Genomic DNA, 24,108 nt, shown 5'->3' on the forward strand with positions numbered 1-24,108 from the left:
TGAGTTTACGTAAATATTCGTAATCTATTTTGCAAAATGGAGAAAAATACCAATTTAATATCAAATCTTTATGTATAACTTAATTTGACCTTAGGACGCTGAAGGATTTCAAAGGTTTACCAACGTTTGAAATTCTGTGGACATTCTTTGACTCTCCTTCAAGCGTCCTAGGATTAAATACATTCAATACTAACTTTACCTGTTATATCTAATTACAGTTGTCCTAGCTGAAGCGATACCTCAACTGGGTCTGTTCATATCACTGGTCGGTGCGGTAAGCAGCACCGCCTTGGCACTCGTATTTCCACCGATCATCGAAATGGTTGTATGCTGGCAGAACGCATCACTGGGCTTGTTTACGATATCGAAAGACATTCTGATAGTACTAATCGGTCTACTCGGTTTCGTTACCGGGACATACGAAAGCATCACGTCGATCATTAAGGCGTTTAGCACGTAATTAGGCTAGTTCGTTGTATAAATCGTTGTTAATATACTTTTTACTTGTATGTATACATATACACGCGCGGTATTATCAGGATCATGACATCTACGCGATCATATAGGCAATGATTATTCATTTGGACAGAGCCGGTCTTTCCTTTCTTTCTTTTTCTTTTTTTAATTTTTTTAGATTACTGTTAATGTTAATGTTAATGTTGTTTATTAGTCTACCACATTTCTCTCGAACGAGTCGTATACGAATCTTTGCGCGTTACATTCACTATTGTTCGAATCCTTCGTTTAGTATAATTTTCGCGTTCCGCATTCAGAAAAGGGTACTTCGTTATCTGTGATCCATCTCTAAATCGATAATGCGAATTTTTCTAGTTCCACGAACAGGGTAACAAATCTCGTGTCCTTGAGGGAATTACAATTACCAATTTCTACGTTCGTCGTGCTGTTGTCGACAACAGAATGGTGTTAATATCGAGTACAGCATGATTTCGAGCAAATAAAATAGTTTTCCATGGGGTAATTTTGCACGAGTTACTTGATTTTAAGGGTAAAGGAGTTTCTGAGAAATTGGTAATTGTGATCGAATTGTACATTGATATACAGTTGGTCATGAAAGTGGTTCGACCACCTTGAGACGACATATCGGTGAAAACAGAAATAATTCAAGATCTTCTTTCAACAACTATTTTTTATTTTCTCATACAGTAGTAATACATGGCCTCGTGATTCGAAAACAAAAATAGACCGCATAGCAATATATTGTATATTAAGAACTTAGTACGAAAGACAGAGCATCTTTCAAATACTCTCGCAAAGTCTTACCATTTTAATTTTGACGATTAACTAATGATAAATATTTTAAAGTGGATCTCATTTCATAGATTGAAATTACGAGAGAAAATATTTCATGGATATATGTAAGAAAGATGTGCAAATTTCTCGATCTTAAAAACTTGTGCATAATTTATCAATTAATGGCCATCGCATGAGTATATGCCGTCCTCGTATTACCTATAATTAAATTATAACGAAAATAAATAGTTAAAAAGATTAATTTTTTAAATTAAACTTTGCCGTTTATAAAATATGGATATTTTTGTGATCAATTGTATGTCGCGTGATACGTGTCTGTAATATATCATCGCCTATGTTATGAATAATTAACAGTGTTAGTTGTTCGTGTCCTGAACAGGACATAACTGTAGATTTATATATGATAGATGTATAGATTATTCTTATAGATACACGAATTTTCCGTAAAAAAAAAGAAAGGTGAAAACTGATTGTTACTGCGAACTCACGTAATATATATATATATATATATATGTATACATAACTCGTGCGACAAGAAAGGAAAGCAATCAAAATGACGTACAAAACAGAGTGTTGGCCGATACACGTTGAAAAATGTATAATATTATAATGATAATGATCATACTCGAGGATCGTGCAATGTGAAAAGACAATCGCATGGATTTTATTCGAAAACGTAATTTCTCAAATACTGCGGAATGCTGCGTGACTTTTAACTTTTAATTGGTATCGTTGGATCGTACGTAATAATTTGTATTAGATCATTTAATTTCTAAGTATTTAAGACTTTAAGAATTTCATATATGGTATGCTACTGAATGTTATTATGCACGATAATTTTTGTATCATTAATTTTCAATTCTTCGTCATTTTGTTACACCAAGAGGTTATTAATTATTTCATTCGAATTTACATTTCACGCAATAAAAGCGATTAATGGTTTCCGTTATGTGGAATATAGAAGGTAAATTTTACTTTGTATTCTTTAGCTTTTGCGATGGAGTAGAAAATGCAACGTGAAATGCTCGAAATTTCCTTCTTACTTTGTATGGAATGAAATCGCCCCTTGCGAATTCAATAGTACAAGTTAAGAGTTAAAAGTTCGATTGAATTCTGTTTGAACGTATTGATTGTGATTTTTTGTATTATAGTTGCGTGGATGGAACTGTATCAAAGCTGTGATGTAGTGATCAGCGTTTTAAATACGAGACAGCGAAACGAATATATTTTTTAAATATACTGTACGATTTAATCAGAGAAAACAAATTTGTATTAAATATTTAGATCATCAACATCACACTGGGTCACATTGGTCATTTTGTACTACGCTATCGATGGTCTTGGCACTGATAAAATTTTTTACGATTTCTACACATTGTGATTGTCATAAATGATTATTGTTAAAAAAATTGCTTGTAAGATGATAATTCTTGTGCTATAGTTGTTATAAAGCGTAAATTTCTTTTTTATCGCAACGACTGGAGATTCTTCGAACAAATGTATTTGAAGACCATCAGGTAAAGACACGATAAACCACGTTTTCCACTTTTTGTGAAACAATAATTTAAGATCCGATACTCTTCTTATTTGAATAACACTATGCTGTTAAATATTTAAAAAATAACGACCCGTAGAATATAGAATATATCGTAACGTTAGTTACGTCATTGTTCTTTTACGGAAAAACAAATTCTATATCTTATGAAAAGCTTTGTAGCTGTCGCTTATTAATATTGTCATTATATCTTTCGACCTAACAGATTTTTCTTTTCTTTAGCTACCACAATGACGTATTCTCTCTCGCATTAAAACAAAAATTGTCAAATGTGAATTTATCATGTTTTTCTACAGTGGTCTTCATTTCTAATAATGGTAACGTCGACACAATGTATATTTTATTTATTCGCATATCGCGGTATGATCGATAATTATAAAAGAGAATGGTAAAGGAAAAAATGAGAAATTGTGCATTGTTCAAGAATGTTGTTGTTGTATAGTGTCATCGATTGACGAATTTTACTTTAATACCTTTTTATATGTGTATAGATATATAGATATAAAAAACAAAACGTGATAAATTAAACAAAGATAAGAGAAGAATAATGAAAAAAAAGTATGCGGAAAATCAAGTCGAAACAGTATAAAACTTCGATACCTGTGTTTTCAGAAATATACAGAACGATTTTTCTAGTACACGAGCCTCGAGAAAGCAAGCTTACTAACACAGTTCCATTTCATTTTGCACAACTTGCCAATGAGTAGGGAGAAACCAGTTGAATTAATTAAGAACGCGATACTCTTCAAAAAACAAATAACTAAATACAAAAAATTCACTTTTCTATTTGTCTTATCGCATTTGGAGATAATGAGATATTAGTGAGATATAGATAGAGAAGTGAAAGATAGTAGTGTTCCTTGTGAAGAAATTAAATGTACCGAATATCATCGTTAAAAATAATATTTTGCAGCAATTTATTGATCAATAATTTTTACAGTAACTTGCGTCTAATGTCTGACGATGGATTTGTCCAGAATTTTTCCTTAGGACGCATTGTACCGTAATAGTATTAGCTTATTCACTGCCAGACAAATTTAGAGCTTCTTGCGCTTGACGCCAAGATTTTCTTTTAAGGAAAACATGAAATTTCACAGCATCTAGTAATATTAAATTACAGATACGGTAATAAAACGGCGTTTATAGTAATTTGCAAACAAAAAAACCCTACGAGATAACTGATAGTTGGCAATCTTGGTACATACGCTTACTACGAAATATTTCTTAGTTGGCAGTGAATAGGTTAACCATTTTTAAAGCGATTAAAGTTATCGAACGGCGCAGCGAGAACGATATGTATTGTCCTGCCTCGGAGTACAAATTTTTTCTCAGGGATAGTTTATACGTACAGATACTTTTGTCACGTGTCCTGTTTTTTTTTTTTCATTCCCCCCCCCCCCTAAGATGTTAGAGGAGTAAAGTGATTAACATTTCTTTGAAGGGAGGCTGATGAATGAGAGTTAATAAACGTGCGAGACGAAACGTGTTGTCTATTCATGTACCACTGTGTTGGTCGATTAACGAATCGTTGACAAATAAAGTCGTTCGAAATTGATTTACCGAATGTCGATTGGCCTCCGTGGATCTTTTTCGTTATTATTTAAATAATCATCGGAGGTATATTTTTACTGATTCTTTGAAAAACAATTTAAATTTTCGAGTAATTCGAATCGTTGAATTATCTGTTGCAAGAAACGTGGCTCAAGTTTTCGAGTATTGATTATTTCTAAAAAATATCGATCTGTCGCGTGGACCTCCTGTTTGTTTTTCAGACGATCGTTAAAGGTTGATTTTTGAATTATTTTTTGAGAAGAAAAACAAAAGTTTGCGAGTAACATCCTGTCTGGAATTTGGCTCCAGCTTTGGAATATCGACTATTTCTACCGAATATCGATTATTCATGAGTATTTCCTCCATCTTGTGCTTTATATATCAGAGGACATTTTGAAATTATCTTTAAGAAGGAAGACAGGAGACTGCAGGTAATATCCTGCTTCGAAATTAATTTAAACTTTGGGATATTGATTGTTTCTACTAAATATTCATTGACTATGTGTATTTTTCTACTTGGTAATGGAACGATCATAGGAAACATCTTTGAACTATTTCTTAAAGAAGGAACGTCAGAGTTTAAAACTAATAACTTGCTTGAAGTTTGATTCAAGCTTTTGGAATGGCTTAGATCGAATTATTCGTTGAAACGTCCTGAACTTATCGATAAAGCTCCTTCGCGTTCTGAAGTCCGACGAAACATTTCGTCGATCTAAGACAGAGAAGAGATGCTGGTTTATTAAATTAAAGATAAGTAACTGTCGTTTTCCAGTAATGGATTGCAGCGAGGAAGAGGTATAATCTTACTTTTACGTGTTCAATTTTCACTTACTCGACGTTGCTTCTTTTAGTTGACAAAAATCAATGTCTTCCGATTAAACATTCTCATCCCACTGATGGAGATGTTGGACGTGTACGCGTCGTTTAAACAAGAATTAAGTCCAGATGAGTTTTGCATTCGTCTGTTTGTTAACGAAGGCTCGAGAGAAAAATGCAATCCCCATCACGATCCTGTTATGGAACGTTTCAGGAATATCGAAGAACTTAAGGTTAAATTTAAAGAAATCTCTTTACCAAAATCACTCACGGAACAAGTGTATGAATATGTTGGATTTTTAAGGGTTTGTCAGTTTCGTTGCAAAATGTAGTCATCGATTTATTTATGAATATCGTTCGTTACACGGTTTTCTTGGAATCAATAAGTAAAGATTATCTGGATAAACAGAACTGTCGCAATTACAACGATTTGTCTCAGATCATAGGTAAGCTATGAAGGTTTGTAATGATAATAACCAGATTAAAATAACCAGATAATAACTATTTCTATAATTCTTTATGGAAAATAAAATGAATGAATTCTTTGGGTAGTCCATATTTTAGTTTTTTCCTAGTTTATCCATGTATTCGTGAGTCCGATCACGTCGAATGTCTTCAAATATTCCCATACCTCCTTGTCCTTACTTACTGGCCCTGCTACATTCCAGAAGCACATTTTCATCCCCTTTGTAGTCCCCCCTTTTTTTCATTTTCCTTCTCCTCTCTTTCTTTCTTCCTCCAGCCTCTTTTCATTTTCGTTCCACCTGTACCATCTGTTTTCTATTTTTAGTTTCTTATATCCTATCTTTACATACTCGCTCTTTTCCCTTCTTACTCTAGCTACCCTTCTTATGTGTTGCTACACCTCCCTTTCTTTTCTTGTCAGATTGTCGTCTATGTATACCCCCTTTTCCAGTTTGCTCTTCTCCTTCATTATCCTTATTTTTTCCTCCATTGATTTCATCGTCGCCACTATTATTGTGCTCTTTTCCCCCACCCTTATCATGCGTGTTCTTTCTACTTCTGCTCCCTACTCTCACTTTTTCGCTTATGAACTCCTTTACTGTCTCTCCAAATAAAATGAATGACATTCAATTTATGTTAAATATATATGCAACAAATATCACAAATATATTTCTTTCTTCGAAAGACGAGTATCAGCTATCTATTTTGATTAATGAAGCTATTATTTTAGAATTTATTTAAGAATTTCATTTTTCAGTGTTTGTATACATCTTATCATACAGAATATGCAGCTTGTTTTTCGAAGATTCGATCGATTGCTTCGTTCGCTTTAAAGTAAAGAAAATGTTGTCCCTCGTTGCGTATCTTCTTCGCACGGAAACTGCCAATCTTTTCCATGAGAAGGGTTGCCTGACGTTCGAGGAAGATTTCGTGGAGGGAAACCTGGTTCTGCCATTTTTAGAGGCAACGCCATGTTTAGAGGTTCGTTCTACCGTTTTTTACAGCGGTTCTGTAGGAGATAATGGATAACGAGTTTCGTTCTAATTAAGTTGTCGTTTAATCGATCTGAAGAAACTTCAGCAGCAATTAAAGCAGCACGTACGAAATACGAAGATTCCTAAAAAGGAATTGACTACTCCTGTGTTTATGAACGTTTTAAATCGACCAAGAACGGGTTTGAAAGTGCCACCCGGTACACCTGAAGTGAGTAACTTAGTTACTACTTGAAAAGTATTATTATATCGACGCGATTAATGTTTATTTGCGGAGTATATTTAATTTATCAATTTTTTCGTTAGTTAGGTATCGCGATTGAAGCTTTTTCTTATTAAAACTTGTCCGTTTAATAACCGACGGCACCATTTCGAAACTTCCCGCCATCTATTTAACTCGCCGATTAATCGCGTGACTTTCAATTTTCCTTTATTCACCTTCGATAAAAATCAAGTCGACCTAAATTGCTTCTCGTCTTTGAATTAAGATCGAATGACATCGCTTAAGATTTCTAAACAATTTCGAATACCTTTTTAACGATCTATGCCTAATAGTCTTTACCGATCATTATGAAGTAGCAAGCAATGGCCTTCGATTAACCTTCAGCGCCAACTAGGTAGCTTTCAACGACCTTCAAACGACTTCAAACGTTTTTTTTTTTACAAAAAGGTCGCGAGAATTCTCGATAAGACTCGCGAAAGGTATTCTTTTTAAAAAATTTCAAAAATTTTCATAAAATTTCTTCTCGTATAGGTATGGAGAAATTAATAAAATTAAATTAACTTTATACTTCTAAGTTAAAGACGTTGAATTAAGGTTTCCTCTTTTGAAGACTCATATCCCGGATAGGACCTGTCGGCGATGAAGTTCACGCGTCAAATTCCAAAGACGAATTACCTTAAACCGTCAACGGAGAGAAAATTGAAGCTTTTGAGTGCAACTAACAAGATGAACGCCATGAGATTGTTGAAGGACGCGAACGAGAATGCACCAAGTTGCTTCTATCGGCGTAAAGATTCAGACAACTCGATAGAGAAAGAGAAACCAAAGGCAACTTTCGTGCGAAAATCGGTTCCGAAATTTAAGGTGCAGAAAATGCTGGCGCGATCTGCTGTCTATTCAAATTTGATCACTTTTTACAATTTTGTTTAAATTTCTCATTTATTTGAATCGATCTGAAATCAAACTTCTGTTACATCTTTCTTGTATCTGAAAGTTGATCACGGCTATTTATAAATGTAATATCTTAAATGGGACTTAGAGTAAAGACAAGTAACGATGTTTTAGTTTAACAAGCAATACTCAATACAACGAACTGATTACAATATCGGCGTACATCTTATTATCATACTCGGTTCTCAACTTCCCGATTCATACTCTCCGGCTCTTCCACTCACACTCTCTGCGACTTCTGCATTCACTTTCTCTGACTTTTCAACTAACACTGTACGACTTCTAACTAACTCTATCTCTGGCATCCCTTTGTCTTTTTTCGCCCCACCACGCACGTGTTCCGCAAACACCCGTGGCCAGGATCACGTAAGCCGTTTCTACGAAACTATTCACTTGAAAGGACCGACGACACACACAGGACCGACACCAACGACATCTCGGCTCTCGCGACATTGTTTATGGTTCGACCGATATCTTAGGCCTTTTTCTCCACGATACTACGTAAATTATCGTAGAATTTATTAATTATAGCCAGTCGAAGTAAAACAGACAGCAGCTTCGACATTAAGAGAATGCGCGCGTGTAATCAACATGGAAGAGAAAGAAATAAAAAGGTAACTATACCGGTGTACGAATGCACTGTCAATAAAATAAATTTGACATACTAAGTGTTAATTCAAGTATGAATATTACGAAATAAATTATTTCTGTATCTTACTGTGCATTATTCGTGTTTTATCGGTTAAATGTAATAAAAAGGAAATATTAATTGCTTATATATATATATATATATATATATATAATATATTACATTTACTTTTTATTACATTTAACCGATAAAACACAAATGCACAGTGAGGTACAGAAATAATTTATTTCGTAATATTTATACTTGAAATAATACATATATATATATACATAGTTCCATGAAGATATAAAAAAGCGATTTAATTGCGCTGTCTTCTCTCCTCATTTTCAAATATTTCCTAATTATATCTCTTCTTGGAATCCTAATGAAATTATAGATTGAAAGCATTAGCTGAAGGAGGTACCGATCCAGCTTCGATACTGAAATTCCAAGAAGAAAGGCGTCAGCAACAAAAAGAGGAAGAATTATTAAAGATACAAGAGAAACATCTATTGGCTTTGTTAACCCGTGAGAATGCTTTCATTGCGAAACAATCGCTGTTGAACGATGTGAAAGCGCACGCAGAAAGCGTTCGAAAGGAGGTATGCGCTTGATAGAAGATACGTACTTTAACCAATGATTACAGACGATCTTAATATTCCTGTGTAAGATAGTGAAAGAGATGACAATAACAGACGTAAATGTTTCTACCAACGATCGATCTCTTTTACGTAAATATTTTAGTGGATATGAATTTTTCTTTTTTCGTCACTTTGTTCTTAAAGAAGCAAGAACTTTACGACAAGTTAGAGAAATGGAGAGAGAATCACAACAGGGAGATGATGGAAATCGTTGAAAGGTGCCGCGAAGTCGAACAAGCCTCTCGTGAAGCTTTCAATGCCATGATCGACGAGAAAAGGCAGAAAGGTAAAAAATTCTCTATTATGTTGACGATAAATCTTGAATAATTCCTTTTTCGTAAATGAAATACTCTGACCCATTTCTAATTTTCTCTATAACTTATAATATTATAATATTAATAATATTATAATATTATTATTATTATATTATATTATATTATTATTATTATTATTATTATATTATTATTATATTAATAATATTATCTATATTATAATATTAATATTATTATAGTATTATAGTCTTATAATATTAATAAAAATACGTCTTCATTAAAAATATTTCCTTAAGGAAAAATTAATAAAATGGTAATTTTTCGAACTATCAGCCGCAGAGGTGACCGAAGAATCGCGGCAATTGAAAGCCCAGTTGGTCAAGCAGAGAGAGGAAGAAACTCGCAGGAAAATTAAATTGATCCAAGAAATTAAGACGCTTCAATCTTTACGGGCATTGCCATCGATCAAGGAATTCGATCCAACAGAATCAAGCGGTTTGGGTCTTCTTTGTGAAATGTCCTTGGCGGAGGTTCGTAGCATTTCCATTAAACGATTAATAATTAACTATTAGCTTATCGTGCCTCAAGCGTTTCTTCCTTTAGTTGAAAGAGAGATTATTTTGGACCAAAATGAAATTGGACGAGGAAACAAAGGAGAGAAAATCTGTTATTTATCGAGAACGCGAAAGGCAGAAAAACTTGATCAACGAAACGAGAAAAGCGCTCGAAGAATATAAAGCGAGCAAGTTAGTTGTAAAACTATTACATATCGCTAATTATTCGCGGTAAGTTAATTGTAGTAAAAATATGGGAGAATTGCTAACATTTATATAGTTTATTGACAACAAAAACGGTATATGAAGTGAAAGACGTGAGTTTTAAAAACGAGGAAAAAGAAATTAATTTATATTATATTGATAAAAAGAAATGATACAAAATGAAATACAGGAGGGTGATTTTTTTTTTTTTAATTCAATAATTGTGGTACGGCGCGTAGAGAGTCACCGGACGTAACACAGTGTTTCTCACATTAGAACCGAAGCAATACGTAAATATCGCGTAAACGTAATATTCTTGCTTAACAACTAATTTGAGAGCGTAAAAAATCGAAGGGTTTGCAAACGATTAAATGAAATATTGCGTTAACGCGCCTTTGATCTTTAATGCGACGAGGTGCAGCTTTAGAAAAATTATAGGGGAAAACACGTTTAAATTTATTTTAATAAAGCTACAGTCATCGTAGCAAAACGATACTAAGAGGGAAGAGAATTCATTTGTAAGAGCAATTATTTACTCATTTTCAGGCGTACTGTTTTTCCGACGAAAACACGGCAACGATTACAGCCTGTTAGCTCACCAGAGATCGATGCGTTACGAAAGAAACTGGAAGAACAAAAAGCACTGAGGTCACGGAAAGGAACGGTATCTATTTCAAAATAAACGAATTAGACACTTTATTTGTTCAGATAAAACGCTCCAATTCCGATAAATTATTTAGAATTTATTATCTATTTATCTACTGATTCCGTGGTTACTGTGTAATAGTATTATAAAATAAAAATGTTTTCCGAAATTAATAATGTATTACGAATGTTGCGAAGCAAATGTTTAATGGTAAAATCATTTTTGAGAGACCAAGAAATTGTGAAAAGAAATCCAGATAACATAAATGAATAAAAGTGATATGACTAATTTAAATACTAATATTTAAATCTCTAACTTTTGCTGATAGAGATTAAAATGGAAAATTATGCAAATATTATGCAAGAGTAATGCAGAGTAATGTTTAGAAGGCAACAATTAAGTAGCATAAACATTGATAAAAACGTTTATGTTATCCATTTATGTATATTACTTCTTAGAAATTCCACAATATGAATATTAAGGAAGACTCAATTTATTTATTTGACTATCTTGGTAAAATTGCAGACGCGTTTTTCTTTCTATCTTTCGTTGTAGATCCTACGATGTAATATAAAAACGCAGATTAAATCGTTTGGATAGATAGATTTACAATTACCTTTTATGTAGTATAGTATATTTAGTATTCCACGAATGATACGAAATTTCATACTTTTCAGTGAGATGATACCTCTAATAACATGACACGAACTGAAAAACGAACAATTGTTGCAAGGTAGAAACTCATCGTGTTTATTATCTTGCACGACTCAGCTTGAAGTAAACCAATATTACATACATATGACGTCTTGTTACGATACGATAATCGACGCTACAAATCAGCCGATCCCCTATTTCGGTTAAGATAATAGAGGTGGTTGAAATGATTATAACACTGAGTTAACAAATTAAAACTACACTTTATTTCCAACGACTTGAAAGACTTAAGTATTTACGCGTGATGCGTGTAGACGTGTTCTCGACGAAGAGAAGTTAAGATGTCGACTGATTGAAGATTGACTAGTAATTGAATTTCGGTAACAGTGACGACGAAGATGAAAACTATTGATGGGTGTGTCTAGACAGGACTTTCGGATTCGTTGATAGCAATCTTGGTTAGGAAAGTGAGGGCAACAGTCATTGCTGCTAATCTGATGAGAAAAAGATTGGTAAGAGTGGGTCCTGATCGTCCTCGATCAAAGCTGTTCGTGGATGGCATTGTACATTGGAAAAACTCCTTTTCTCGTGTTTTCCCGGAATAAATAACAATCCTAAGGAACGCTTCAACTTAAAACATACTTTTTATCTTATGCATAAACAATTAATTTATAATATGCTTGATACAAAATATTCTTTCGACAATATCAATCGTATGTAAGTCGTTCTGTTAGAAAAATTTGCCAAATGTCCAGCTGGACAAATTGTAAAATACAAATTAAATAATAAAAAAAGAGTCGTCCCAGATTTCTCGAGCCAAACCTTGTTGATACGTTCTATAAGTCAAGGCAAAATAGAAATATCATAAAAAGATACACATGTCATTAGAAACATCAATAAAGAGATATAGCAGGCAATCGATCTAGGAAATATAGATTGCGATGCAAACTTACGATGCAACGAACGTAAGAGTCTATGATACAGGATATGAATATATTGGAAACATTTACATTTTTTCCAAGACTAGAAATTGAAGAGACGCGGCAAGAGATTGAATCTGCTACTTTTTCAAGTTCTCGTTTATTACTCGTTTGGGTTGAACTTGCCTCGCTGAAAATAACGTTGACCAGTCTCGCTAGTAACTTATAAAAATACAAAAATAGTAAAAAAGAAAGAGAGAAATGTGAAATGTTTTCTATATATAGACAGAAGGAATGTGTGGAAGCAATAAGAATGTACGGGTACGAGACGGAAAAACACAAAACATTGTCATTACGTAATCAAGAACATACACGAATTTCAAATTCAAAATACAAGTCATTAACAAAGGTATTATTAAGATTACAGGAGACCAATCATAGGCAGGCTAATCATAAACTACGACCGTAACCGAGTCTCAATGTGTGTAAAGCCCGTCAAGGGGGGGCTTGCATATAAAGATAAAGCTTGTCATCGTAGGATTTTTATCTAGTCGCTGGACGATCACCGTCAGATGTATCTGTTCTGTTGCATTGATCTATAAATCTAAGAAAAAGTTGTTCGATAATATTATAAGAAAAATTTTGTTATTTGGGAAAATTACTTATTTTTTGTTCTAAAAAGAATCGTCCGTGTGATTTCTCTAACAATCGTCAATATGGTCGTCAGTAAACCAGCAAACAATAACGTAAGACGTTTGGCGAATGCAATTCGCAAGTATTATTTGCTTCGTTTTAACGTAACATAGAAGATACTAACATTATGATACTTTCGTCGCATTATTGTTGTTAGACCGAGCTACCGTTCAGCATCGAAAACAAAGTAATGAAGGGGAAAGTGATATCGCTCGATAGTCAATATACCAGTGTTGGCGAATTGTTGTTTGACAGTTTGAAGAATAATCCGGATATTATTGGTCAGGTACGTATCGACGAATTTTACCTTGTACGATTAAGGAAATATAAACAACGATAAACCGAATTCTGGTATTGTTTGTTGGTATTATTGTGGTCGCTTGGTAGTTGTGCAATCTTTCTGTCATCTACTGTATAGTCCGATGAATTACTTTGGTCTAATTGGTCTCGCAACTTGGCTCGGAAATTCTTATTGTATTGGTGTCGTGTCCTTGAAACAGTTACGAAAAGTCTTTAATTAACTGTCACGAGGAACTTAAATGTTTCGGAACTGATATGGAATTTAAATTGTTATAATTTGTAATTTAGTTTCTTCGTAATTTTTTCTGTTGGAGCTTTTATGTAGCAGCTTGAAATAGATATTTCCGATAAGACATCACGACGCTCAAAGAATTTTGCAGGCTTAATACATGTGGCTCCTTATAGGGCACAAAGACTTTGCCTTCATTTAAATACTTTCTGTGTTCTTTGGTCATGGCTGAAGCTCTGAACACGGCAGATGTTCGCTCGGAAAGTTTTGACGTTTTGAAAATTTAAAATCACCTTCGTTTTTTTCAACAGAACTATGCATATACATATGTATCTAGAATCACGTAAATGCGAACGATAAAAGTGAATTCACGAGACACATTTGCGAATGTGTACCAGAAAAACGTTTTGTTTCTATAAACGAATGATTTTGTTGTAATTGCCGATCAACGCACGCAGTCGTACACGTTGGAAAAACAGCAACGCAAAATATTCCGTTCAATGCATCGCACGAACGATATTGTGCCGCGAGATATTCTGTTAATTTTAATATTGTTAAACATATCGTATGAAAGATAAACGAGTACAAGAAAGCATTTTTAGAGTTATGTTTCCCTTACCTTTCGTAGGTCCAGTTCGATGAGATTAGAATCGATATATCTTTCAAACTAAACATTTTCACATATAGGTATTCTAGCATTTTTGCATAAAGAATAAAAGAATCCATCGATCGTCGCATAAAAAAGATTTCACAATTTCTATTTTAGTAGAGATAGCCTTAAAATCTTAAAAATATCTTCACTTCTAAAATAGATATATGTAATGCAACGAAGTCTTGGTTATGCCAATCCCGATTAGCCGAAATATCGTATTATCCGAGACGCCTTGAACTTTACGATAATTTCATATTTTTCGGAAGTTTAATTATAAAGCATAAAATATCAACTACTACGTTAATAAGTTTTTTTATGATTCTATCATGTGATTTACTAACACACACGGACTTCTTATATTCGAGTCTTCGATCATCCGATGTAGATTCGGTTGGCGTCACGCAGTGTAATCGAGACTCTGCTATTATACCGGATCATGTACCATCCGAAAGTATTTAATTTTGCCTAAAGGAATTGTTTTCTATCTCCTACCATTTCGGACCTATCGTCTAGTCATCTATCGTCCTAGTTACATAGCCGAATAACCCAATATAGCCCAAGCAACGATAGTGCTATCTATTATTTACAAGCAACGGTAGTGCTATCTATTATGTACGTTAAACATTAGAATCAAATAGATAGTTTCTCGCTATTATTGTTTACAATATGTTTTGTTTCCACTCTCAGCTAGGAAGCAATGTATTATTAAGAAACAAGATTAACGAGGCTATAGAAGAAAGTTGAAAGATCGTGTTTGCATTTCACGTACTCGTCATTGGCGTGATTGATCCTAGTTGATACTAGTGTTACTTAATGTTTATTTCTTAGTAATTACATACATTTTCTAGTAATAGAACAAAATCGATCATACATGATTCAATGAAATAATATAAAACACAAAATGTTGTACATCTATTATTTGCTTATCGAACGGAAGAAACTTCTGAGACAACCTAATATAAAAGTTGAGAACAATGTTCAGCAGCATATATAGTACTCGTCAAAACAAGCAGATGAAGTTCGAATAAACTTGATTTCAAAATTCTGTTTTCGACGTTATCGTATGATTACACATACGTACGTATTACAATGTGTGTATGTTCAATATATATTCTGTATAGTCCAACGTACGCTTCGGTATGCTTTCTCATAAAAGCATGCACGATGCATACTCTGAAAGGTTTCACGCCACTTTTCTTATTTCTTGCTAAGAGTTTCCGATCTGTCGTATCAACTCACATACTTTTACACGCTAAACATCTCGTGGGGGTAGTCATCCGTATGTTATTTAGCAATAAAGTTAGAAAAATTTACCAAATGTCCAGCTGGACAAATTGTAAAGCAGAAATTAAAATAAAAAAAGAAAAGAAAAACCTTATATAAGTATACGTTACGCGTATTGCAGACATTTTGAAATTTCATGAACACTGTTATTACGAGACTCGACTATCGCGATTGTATTGGTCAAGCTTGAAACCAATCTAAAAACAAATGAGGCGATCGTTGGTGAAGGTGCCCACAAGAAATGCTCTTGATGTTCAACAATAAAGTTTATTAAACTATTAACAATTAACGATTAATAATTAACTATCAAGAGTCACTAATCCGTTTCTCTAATTGTGTTTGCTTCGCCATAACTCTTAACCTTTCGCACTTCACAGCTCGGGGCAGAAAATGAATCTTTGGTTCGAAACCAAACGGATTCTTTTCTTTGTTGCCTCTCGATATCCCCACTACGCGCGCGTTTATCGGACGTCCGCGACGGTTGCTGCATATGCATTCTTCCGAATATTCGGCGAAAGAACCGTAGGGATATCGATGGTACGTTAGGCCTGTCGGCCTTACGCTTTAAAGGTTTAGCGCTTTGTATCGCGAAGTCGTTGGAAAGTTGCGTGGTCGAGTGCCGCCACACAAATTACATGGTGTTCATTAATTGTTGAGCCTATAAGATTATCATTCCTCTTTACGACAGGAACAGCACGTCTGCTACTTTTGAGAATTTCGAATTTCACACATTGCACGTTACAAAGTTTGCAACTCGGATCACGTCGACGACTCAGTTAGCAGTTTTAAGCGCTCGACGAATCCGCTCGATAGCAAACCACGTCTCATAAACTTCGACCTCAAATTAGAATTCGATGAAAGACCACCGGATATGAGATCGCAAACGAGTTACGCTACACATCCTCCACATCCTATGCACATCACGCTTCGTAAATCAAATCGTACAATGACATCACACAGACGCTTCAAGCCACGCTTCAAGCTTACTTCAACGTCGCAATCATAGTAGTAGAACTCCTCAAATAAACATTCAAAATCACAATCGCAGTAGAACTCTTCGATCAATTTTCCACCATCAGCGTTAGTATCGTCCAAGTTTCGCGATCATAATCGAACAGTTACGGTTTAACTGATCGCCACCTGGTGGAGAGGTCGCGACATTAATGGAGAGTATTAAAAAATTTTTTTTCTATTTATTTAATTTGTACTTTACAATTTGTCCAGCTGAACATTCGGTAAATTATATTAGAAAGCGACTATTTTTAGCGTTGCTTGGAATTTATATTGAAAAATTCATTGCAGAAGATTTAAGAATGTCTCCCAAGGAACAGAAAGTATTTGTACCACTTCGCGAGAAACGATGAGAAAAATTTTAAAAATAAACCCACGCATGTGAGTAGGGTAGCGATCGAAGTTACCTAATTCGTTGTATTTCATCTTCTTTTCTCTAGGATATTGAACAGTTTTTGGAATAATTAATGAAAAAGTCAACTGATAAATGGATTGAAGTTTGAAATCAAGCAAGATCGAAGTACGATTGAACGATCGAAGATGAATATTTCTAGCAATCAAAATTCAATGATTTAGTGTCATTTCGTTTAAAAATAAATTTATATATATGTAAACGTATATTTGAAGGAATTATTGGAATGTAAGTAGCAGAGAAAATAAAATAAACAGATACCTATTATTATTGTAGTTTCACAGTAGAAGAATAACTATGAATAACTATGATTCTTCTTTACTATTTACTATTTACTATTTTTACTAAACATTTTATATGGGCGTTGGAGTTCGCCCATTCGCGACAAGAGATTCTTTCTATTGCATTGATTATCAGAAATATCAAATTGACGCGAAACCAAATAATAGCGTTTCACTTCAAACGAAATCACATTTTCGACATTCCAATAATTTCAAATATTTTGCATACGTATTGCTAGGCAGAAATGAAATCGGATTGGAAACCGTTCAAAGTGTTCGCGTTGTTGATTGTCGTTCGCACATAGTACGTGGTATATAAAATGATATTTACATTAATTTATCTATGTACTTTCATTGATAGAAAATTATAGATTGCAGATCTTTAAGATTTATCATTTAAAGATTGATCTTTATTAATTTTAAAGATTTGTAATCGTATGAAGTACAAAGATATCCTATCGCGAACATGAAATTATAAAAAAGACGTCTATTCCCTGAAACGTGAAACTTGTCGATTCGCTGATAATATCAATATCGTTATTGTTAGTTCGCAAATTATCGTGCAAAAGGATTCTGGAGTACGACTTTCGGATATATGGCTCTCTATCATTTTTCATAGAATTGTATATTTTATAATTTTTTACATTTTGTTTAATCATTAATTTACTCCGCCAAGCTACACGATCCAACCCTTTTCTCCATCAGCTTTCTCCAACTTTCTCCCCTAAAAGCGCTAATTTAGATCATTGTTCTCATTAATCAAACGAATTTTTCAGGTAGACGCGATCTCAGGAGTCGAAGATACTTTTGCGGATCTCACGGATCGTACGATAAAATGTGCACTGTGGCTGCAAAGGCAAGGGGTGGGAAAAGGTGACATCGTCGTAATTTCTTCGCACAATCATCTGGATTCCATAGTTCCTTACGTTGCTGCGCTCTATCTCGGCGCTATTGTCAATGCATGGGACTATGCGATGAATGTTCGTAAGTTCTGAAAATCACAATAATTCGCTGAATGGGTTTGGCGTGGATATCATCCGATCGAGTGTCGTTACAATTACGGCAAAATATTTTTACACGATCTTTCTTCGTTCGATTCTTATCACGATTTTACGCTATGATGTATGCACGATAAGACGAGAACGTTTAATTTTTTGTGCAATATCGTTAACGATATCTAAGTTTTCGTAGAAAACTCGCTCTTATCGTGTTTGTAAATAACTAACATCTGCATTGGAAATGACATGTTTTATGCACTATTTGTATTCTGTATTGTTTGTTATTCTAAATGGATGTTTGACAAATTTTGAACATAAATGAATATAAATGAGAAATTATTAAGTATGCGCCATGTCTTTCGCAGAAATTGAAAATCGGTTTTATGATACAACTGAAAGGAAAATATTCCCCTAAATAACGTAACGACCTAAAAGTTAGGCAAGTAATAAATGGAATTTTTTTTGGAAACGAAATTGTCGTCACATTTCTTGGACACAATATTTACGTATATATTTATGCATATTTAAACATTTGTGAATATATATATATATATAGGGAATTTATACTTTGAAAGATACTGTTATAGATATTTCAATAAGCTATCTTTTAATGCGAATTGCTAATGCTGGACTTATAATAATTTTTCGAGCTTGGGTCATAGCGAACAAAATAGAAGTCATGCTGTTATTCATTGCAAATGAAAAATTACACTAACATGCGAAGAGGATGTATGGAATCAACGATACTTCAAGTCAAAAAAATGCATGTCCGTAATAAATGATTAAGACATTTCCTGAAACTAATAGAAGAAACACTATAATAATGACTGGCCACTCTAGCCATTATGCAAGCAGATGACAGATTATACGTAAATACTTTACATGTATTGTACGTATACGTTACAGTAAATGTACTATTGCTATTCTACTATAGTCGAATTATAAGTGGAATTTTCTATTTTTCACAGGGTAATAATTTTTAAAATTAGTACGTTGTTAGCCAATCCTGTGTTGCCAAAATTGTCTTTTTATTTGATGTTGCGATCAATCGTAACGTACATGACATAACCTATATGCTTATGTGCATACATATATATATTATATGTATACATCCTATATGCGTGTATAATACCTATATCCAGTATACATCCGCGGTAGTTCTTTTTATTCCTTGGATTAAATTATTGACTGAATTTTTCGGCTTTTGTAAATGCGAACAAATTCTTTGAAGCAATTTTTCCAAGCTTTTAAGTTATTTAATTCTCAGTCGTTAAAAGGTTTCTGCAAAAAGCCGAATAAACGATTCATAGTATGATGACGTGCAGAATAATATTAATTCACGTGGAACAACATAACACTCAAATAACTATTAATCGTTTCTTACGAAACATTGTGAGTTTGTCGCAAAGCACTGTTGCCAAAGCGTTCCAAGTCTATTGGACAATTAAAATATAAGCAACGTGAAAGATAGAGGACCAATAAAAATAAACTTGTAAATTTTTCCGTGTCGTCCGCGTACATTCGATCAATCTTCTCTTATAGAGCAGCTATTATATAAAAAAAAGAACAGCCGATAGTAGGAGAAACCATTATCGATCGTGGCTGCGCTGCTCAGAAGTCACATCGACGCTAAGATCTAAAAATTCAATTATGACTTGTAGATAAATAATAAGCGTTTGCAATGTGTTTGAGATAAACAAGTCGTGGAAGTAAGGCGTTCGTGTTTCGAGAAATTAAGACATTAACGCAATACGATAAAATTGAGAAATTTACAAAAGCTTGCCGATCAGTTTGGTTTCCGAATATACTCTATTCATGCTTTCACTTTTTATTTAACTTGTACCTTACAATTTGTCCAGCTGGACATTCGGTAAATATCTTTTTTCCACTTAACCGATTGCTTTGCATGTTAAAAAGATCATGCGATTGCACACGATGACTAATCGATTATTACAACTTTGCAGAACTTGCACGTTACTTTCTCGCATTATCGCAACCGAAAGTGGTCTTCGCGAATGAGAAATCGGTGGCGGTCATATTGGAAGCTGCGAAGATCGAGCTGTATCATCTGAAAATGGTGTGTTTCGACTACTATCCTGGTGCGACGCTGTTTTCCGAAACGCTGAAAGGGCATACCGAGTCGGCAGTGAAGAATTTTCGATGCAGAGAGATCAACGATCCCAATCACACGGGTGTGATTCTTTTCTCGTCTGGAACAACGGGAATGCCGAAGGGCGTGCAGCTTTCGCACAAGGCACTTATAAATGCATTGAACCCGATGGCAGGTTTCTCGCTCAACGCACACGTCCCATTGTGGTTCAGTTCTTTGTACTGGATCAGTGGATCGATACTTACTCTTAAAAGCATCGTTTCTTGCAACAAGAAGATCATCGGGCCGGAGTTCGACGAGAAAGCTACCTGCGAAATTATCGAAAAGTTCAAGGTACGATAATACGTATCGATAGTTGAACATCGTTGATGTTCAAGCATCGATGATTAATCATCGTTGTATGTATCCTTTTATGACGATATTAACGAATTAATCGTTTTGTTTAGGTGCTGCTAATTATTTAGAAGCGCGAATTCCTCACCGATTTCGAGCACCTTAAAATATCTTGTCGAGGTCGTCGCTCTGAACAACTTTATCCTATAAGCCGCTTGATTTTAGATCCTGAGATATTCAAATTTTTTTGTTGCACTTGGCTCATGAATATTCATTGTCACGTTCATTGTTCGTATACATCGCGAATAGCTTTTAAGGAGGATCACGTTCCTATGATATAGCCTAATGTAAAGAAGGAGAAAAATTAATGGGTTGTAAATCACGGGAAACTACACTCGGCAAATAAATGATATGAAAGAGTTGTTCGGAATGATGACGTTGTTCAAATATTTCGGGATTATCGCAAGCGATTCTTCTACGTTATCACTTTGATTTTTAATATGCCGAGACAAATATTAGTAGAATATTAATAGAATAATAGAATAATATTAATAGAATAATAGAATAATATTAATAGAAAGGTATATTTTTATTATTTAACGCGCTTGTTCTTTTCAAACAACAAGCGGTAAAATAAATGATAATCGAATCTCAAATATGTTTGCACATGTATCTCATTGATTATAGACAAACTGCATAGTTTCTCTCCAAGCTTAACTTTTCTATCGTTCTATCGGTTTTGGAAAAATTTTAAGTCAGTGTCTCTACGATAGTAAGTCGTTCAACGAGTCAATTTTGTTAGTTTTTCGAGTGAAAATAGAAATTCGAATGATCTCAACGAAGAAATTTCGCTCGACTTATCTACGATCTACTTTATTTACAAAGAATTAAGTTTACTTAAAATTTTATCTCAGTTTGATCTACTTCGGTTGATTTTTGTGATCGTAAAATAGAAACACGGCGATATATATATATATCGCGTTCAGTGAAAAAATGTCTTTTCAGTTATTACATAAAAATCTATTAAAACTATCAATAGCTTTAGAAAATACGAATACTTGATATTTCATTTCCCTCACTGCCAGAAGTCATATCATTGCCAACAAGACGATGGACAATCCCTCATCGTCGTTGTTTCACATATTTGGGAAGCTAATGTATATGATACCTGCAGTGATTGAGCATAAAAGCTTCATCCGACCTTTATGTGAAAGCGCAACTCTTTCGAACAATTCGTTTCGAATTATTCTTCTTTATTCACGGATTATCATTTTTTCAGGTTACGTGGTTAATGCTGAGCACCAGTATGGCAAATAGGTTAGCGCGATTCACTCATCTGCACGATTATGATCTTAGTAGTTTGAAAATCCTTTTCACCGGTGGTGCTACGATGAAACAAGAATCTCAAGATTTATTGAAGAATCACTTCTCGACTACGTTCATTATACAGGCGTATGGTAAGTAGAAAAGAAACTGAAATTTTATACGATATCTACCTTCTCGTCCAAGATAAGGAGATTAAATGGTCGACTAACGCGTTGATACATGGAATGGTATGAGAAATAACTTATTTTTTTTTTTAGGTATGACAGAGCTTGGAGGCCTGTGTACAGCACAATTACCGAGCACCATAAGCGGATCTTGTGGCGTGGTAAGTGCAAATTGCGAGGTAAAAATCGTAGATATTGGAACAGGAGAGGCACTTGGTCCAAATGAGCACGGCGAACTCTGCGCGAAAACGCTGTCGATCATGACAGGATATTTAAAAAATCCCGAAGCTACCAAAAATACCATCGACAAGGATGGTAAATATCGCAATTTGCAATTGTTAATTTTATCATCGAAATTCTAAATAGGTCTAATCACTCTCTAGATAGTTTACTTGTGGTTTAAAATAAATGAAATGCTGGGAAAGTATGATAGTAACGTAAAGATTGAGATAATTAAGTAACGATAAAACATAAGGATGATTCGGTAATTTAATAGGTTAACGTTCTACTTTCAGGATGGGTACACACGGGTGATTTAGCTTATTATAACGAGAAGGGAGAAATTTTCATCGTGGAGAGATTGAAGGAACTTATGAAATACAGGGGACACCAAATAACGCCGACCGAAATCGAAAATGTTTTGCAATCTCATCCTGCAGTGTTAGAAGTGGCGGTGGTTGGTATACCTCATCCTACAGACGACGAACATCCTATTGCTTTCATCAGCAAAATACCCAATAAGGAGGTACATACAGATCGATATATTGATTTACTATAATAAATAATTAAATTTGCAATTTATTATTACTTTTAACGTTGGTATATTGATGTGCTAATTTCCTTAACTTAATCAGTATCGTTGGTAATTTGTAAATATACAAAGAGGCCTTAAATCGAAGCGGCATTATAAAACGATGATTAAATAACATAATTTAATCTAAAGATAATATAAACCTAAGAAACGATCGTCATTACTTTGTGTATGATATAGATACGATATATACAATTTTTTTACAGGTTTCTGCGGAAGAATTGATAAAGATGGTAGCTAGCAACCTGATGGATAATTGTAAGCTGCGTGGTGGTGTACGATTTCTACCAAGCCTTCCACATACACACTCAGGGAAGATCTCGAAGAAAGAATTGAAAGCTATAGCAAGAACAATTGTAATTCATTAAATTACCACTAGACAACGAATTGCGTAGACAATGATAGCGCGTATTCGCAAATTTCTTAAAACGATTGTGACGAAGACGAACTTAAAACAGTACAAATAAGAATATCTTTTACTTGAACAATGTAAAACATATAGCAGTTAATATGTTTTCTTGACGATTGACGACAGAAGAATAAAATTATTCTAAAAATTTTCTTTCCAATCTATGTCTCTAATAGCATATAATATAGCATATAATGTATAGCATATAATAAGTAATATTGTAGTTGTAAGCGTAATAAGCAACACCGTGATTCTCCGTTAAGAAAGAAAAAGAGTAAAATTGTACGGGATGTAACGCGTACGAGGTTGGAAGTTGTATTGCTTATAGTGGCGTATCTTGCGTTAAGTCAACCTTGTAACGTCGTTCAGATGACTACCGAAGATTTTTTTACAAAATTTTAAGAAGCCTTTCTCCTCCAAGAATTTACGTTCGTTGTGCCACTATCAATGCCAAACAGCGATATGTAAGGTCATTAACTTATAAATACGAGCAAGAGCGATAACCTGCTGTTACTCTGGTCCACTTTTCGATAATGGATCAAGACGCTGCAATATTAACTTTCGATTACCAAATAATTAATCTAGCCGTAGAAAATCGCGTTGCCTCGCAACCCGTCCTCCTACGAGAGGTCTTCGTTATTTCTCGCCAAGTTTCGAAAGATAGCATTTTGATAGCCGATCCACAACATTCTGCTGCTTTGTCGATAGCTCGCTTTCCCGCTTACTTTCTCGCCGTAGATGTAGACACATC

At 34.3% G+C, this 24,108-nt stretch overlaps 3 protein-coding genes across 9 annotated transcripts in view; all 3 read left to right on the forward strand.

Moving 5' to 3' along the window:
- The window catches only part of LOC126918973 (proton-coupled amino acid transporter 1-like), a 49,217-nt gene extending 44,835 nt beyond the window's left edge, over nucleotides 1–4,382 (forward strand). For all 3 annotated transcript variants that reach the window (XM_050728015.1, XM_050728876.1, XM_050729692.1), the window contains one exon: nucleotides 219–4,382. In XM_050728015.1, the coding sequence (XP_050583972.1) occupies nucleotides 219–460 (242 nt within the window). In that variant the 3' untranslated portion in view covers nucleotides 461–4,382. The remainder of the gene's footprint in view (nucleotides 1–218) is intronic.
- Nucleotides 4,304–12,755, forward strand: LOC126916240 (uncharacterized). Of its 5 annotated transcripts, none has more exons than XM_050723039.1 (12): nucleotides 4,304–4,444; nucleotides 4,600–5,173; nucleotides 5,230–5,427; nucleotides 5,499–5,640; nucleotides 6,417–6,640; nucleotides 6,731–6,862; nucleotides 8,357–8,439; nucleotides 8,851–9,055; nucleotides 9,239–9,380; nucleotides 9,700–9,896; nucleotides 9,970–10,151; nucleotides 10,671–11,070. In XM_050723039.1, the coding sequence occupies exons 2-12, from the start codon at nucleotides 5,153–5,155 to the stop codon at nucleotides 10,804–10,806; spliced, it is 1,662 nt and encodes a 553-aa protein (XP_050578996.1). In that variant the 5' UTR covers nucleotides 4,304–4,444; nucleotides 4,600–5,152; the 3' UTR covers nucleotides 10,807–11,070. The 5 variants fall into 5 exon arrangements, with proteins under 5 accessions (XP_050578996.1, XP_050580635.1, XP_050579825.1 ...); XM_050724678.1 differs by lacking the exon at nucleotides 4,304–4,444 and adding an exon at nucleotides 11,448–12,755 and having other exon boundaries at nucleotides 4,527–5,173; nucleotides 10,671–10,788; XM_050723868.1 differs by lacking the exon at nucleotides 4,304–4,444 and having other exon boundaries at nucleotides 4,527–4,809; nucleotides 4,916–5,173.
- Nucleotides 12,756–12,897: 142 nt separating this feature from the next.
- On the forward strand, nucleotides 12,898–23,509 carry LOC126918430 (uncharacterized). Its single transcript, XM_050726726.1, has 8 exons — nucleotides 12,898–13,090; nucleotides 13,195–13,323; nucleotides 17,983–18,190; nucleotides 20,169–20,647; nucleotides 21,927–22,104; nucleotides 22,231–22,452; nucleotides 22,653–22,882; nucleotides 23,155–23,509. The coding sequence occupies exons 1-8, from the start codon at nucleotides 13,061–13,063 to the stop codon at nucleotides 23,314–23,316; spliced, it is 1,638 nt and encodes a 545-aa protein (XP_050582683.1). The 5' UTR covers nucleotides 12,898–13,060; the 3' UTR covers nucleotides 23,317–23,509.
- The last annotated feature ends 599 nt before the right edge of the window (nucleotides 23,510–24,108 follow it).

The sequence above is a fragment of the Bombus affinis genome, chromosome 1 (genome assembly GCF_024516045.1).
Source record: "Bombus affinis isolate iyBomAffi1 chromosome 1, iyBomAffi1.2, whole genome shotgun sequence".
NCBI classification, from domain to species: domain Eukaryota; kingdom Metazoa; phylum Arthropoda; class Insecta; order Hymenoptera; family Apidae; genus Bombus; species Bombus affinis.

Excerpts from the sequence above, each read along its gene's own strand:
- LOC126918430 (XM_050726726.1), top strand. The coding sequence starts at position 13,061 with ATGGTCGTCAGTAAACCAGCAAACAATAAC. Across the intron at positions 18,191-20,168 it reads GGACTATGCGATGAATGTTC|AACTTGCACGTTACTTTCTC; the intron begins GTAAGTTCTGAA and ends ACAACTTTGCAG. Across the intron at positions 22,105-22,230 it reads GTTCATTATACAGGCGTATG|GTATGACAGAGCTTGGAGGC; the intron begins GTAAGTAGAAAA and ends TTTTTTTTTTAG.
- LOC126916240 (XM_050723039.1), top strand. The coding sequence starts at position 5,153 with ATGGATTGCAGCGAGGAAGAG. Across the intron at positions 9,056-9,238 it reads CAGAAAGCGTTCGAAAGGAG|AAGCAAGAACTTTACGACAA; the intron begins GTATGCGCTTGA and ends TTGTTCTTAAAG. Across the intron at positions 10,152-10,670 it reads CATATCGCTAATTATTCGCG|GCGTACTGTTTTTCCGACGA; the intron begins GTAAGTTAATTG and ends ACTCATTTTCAG.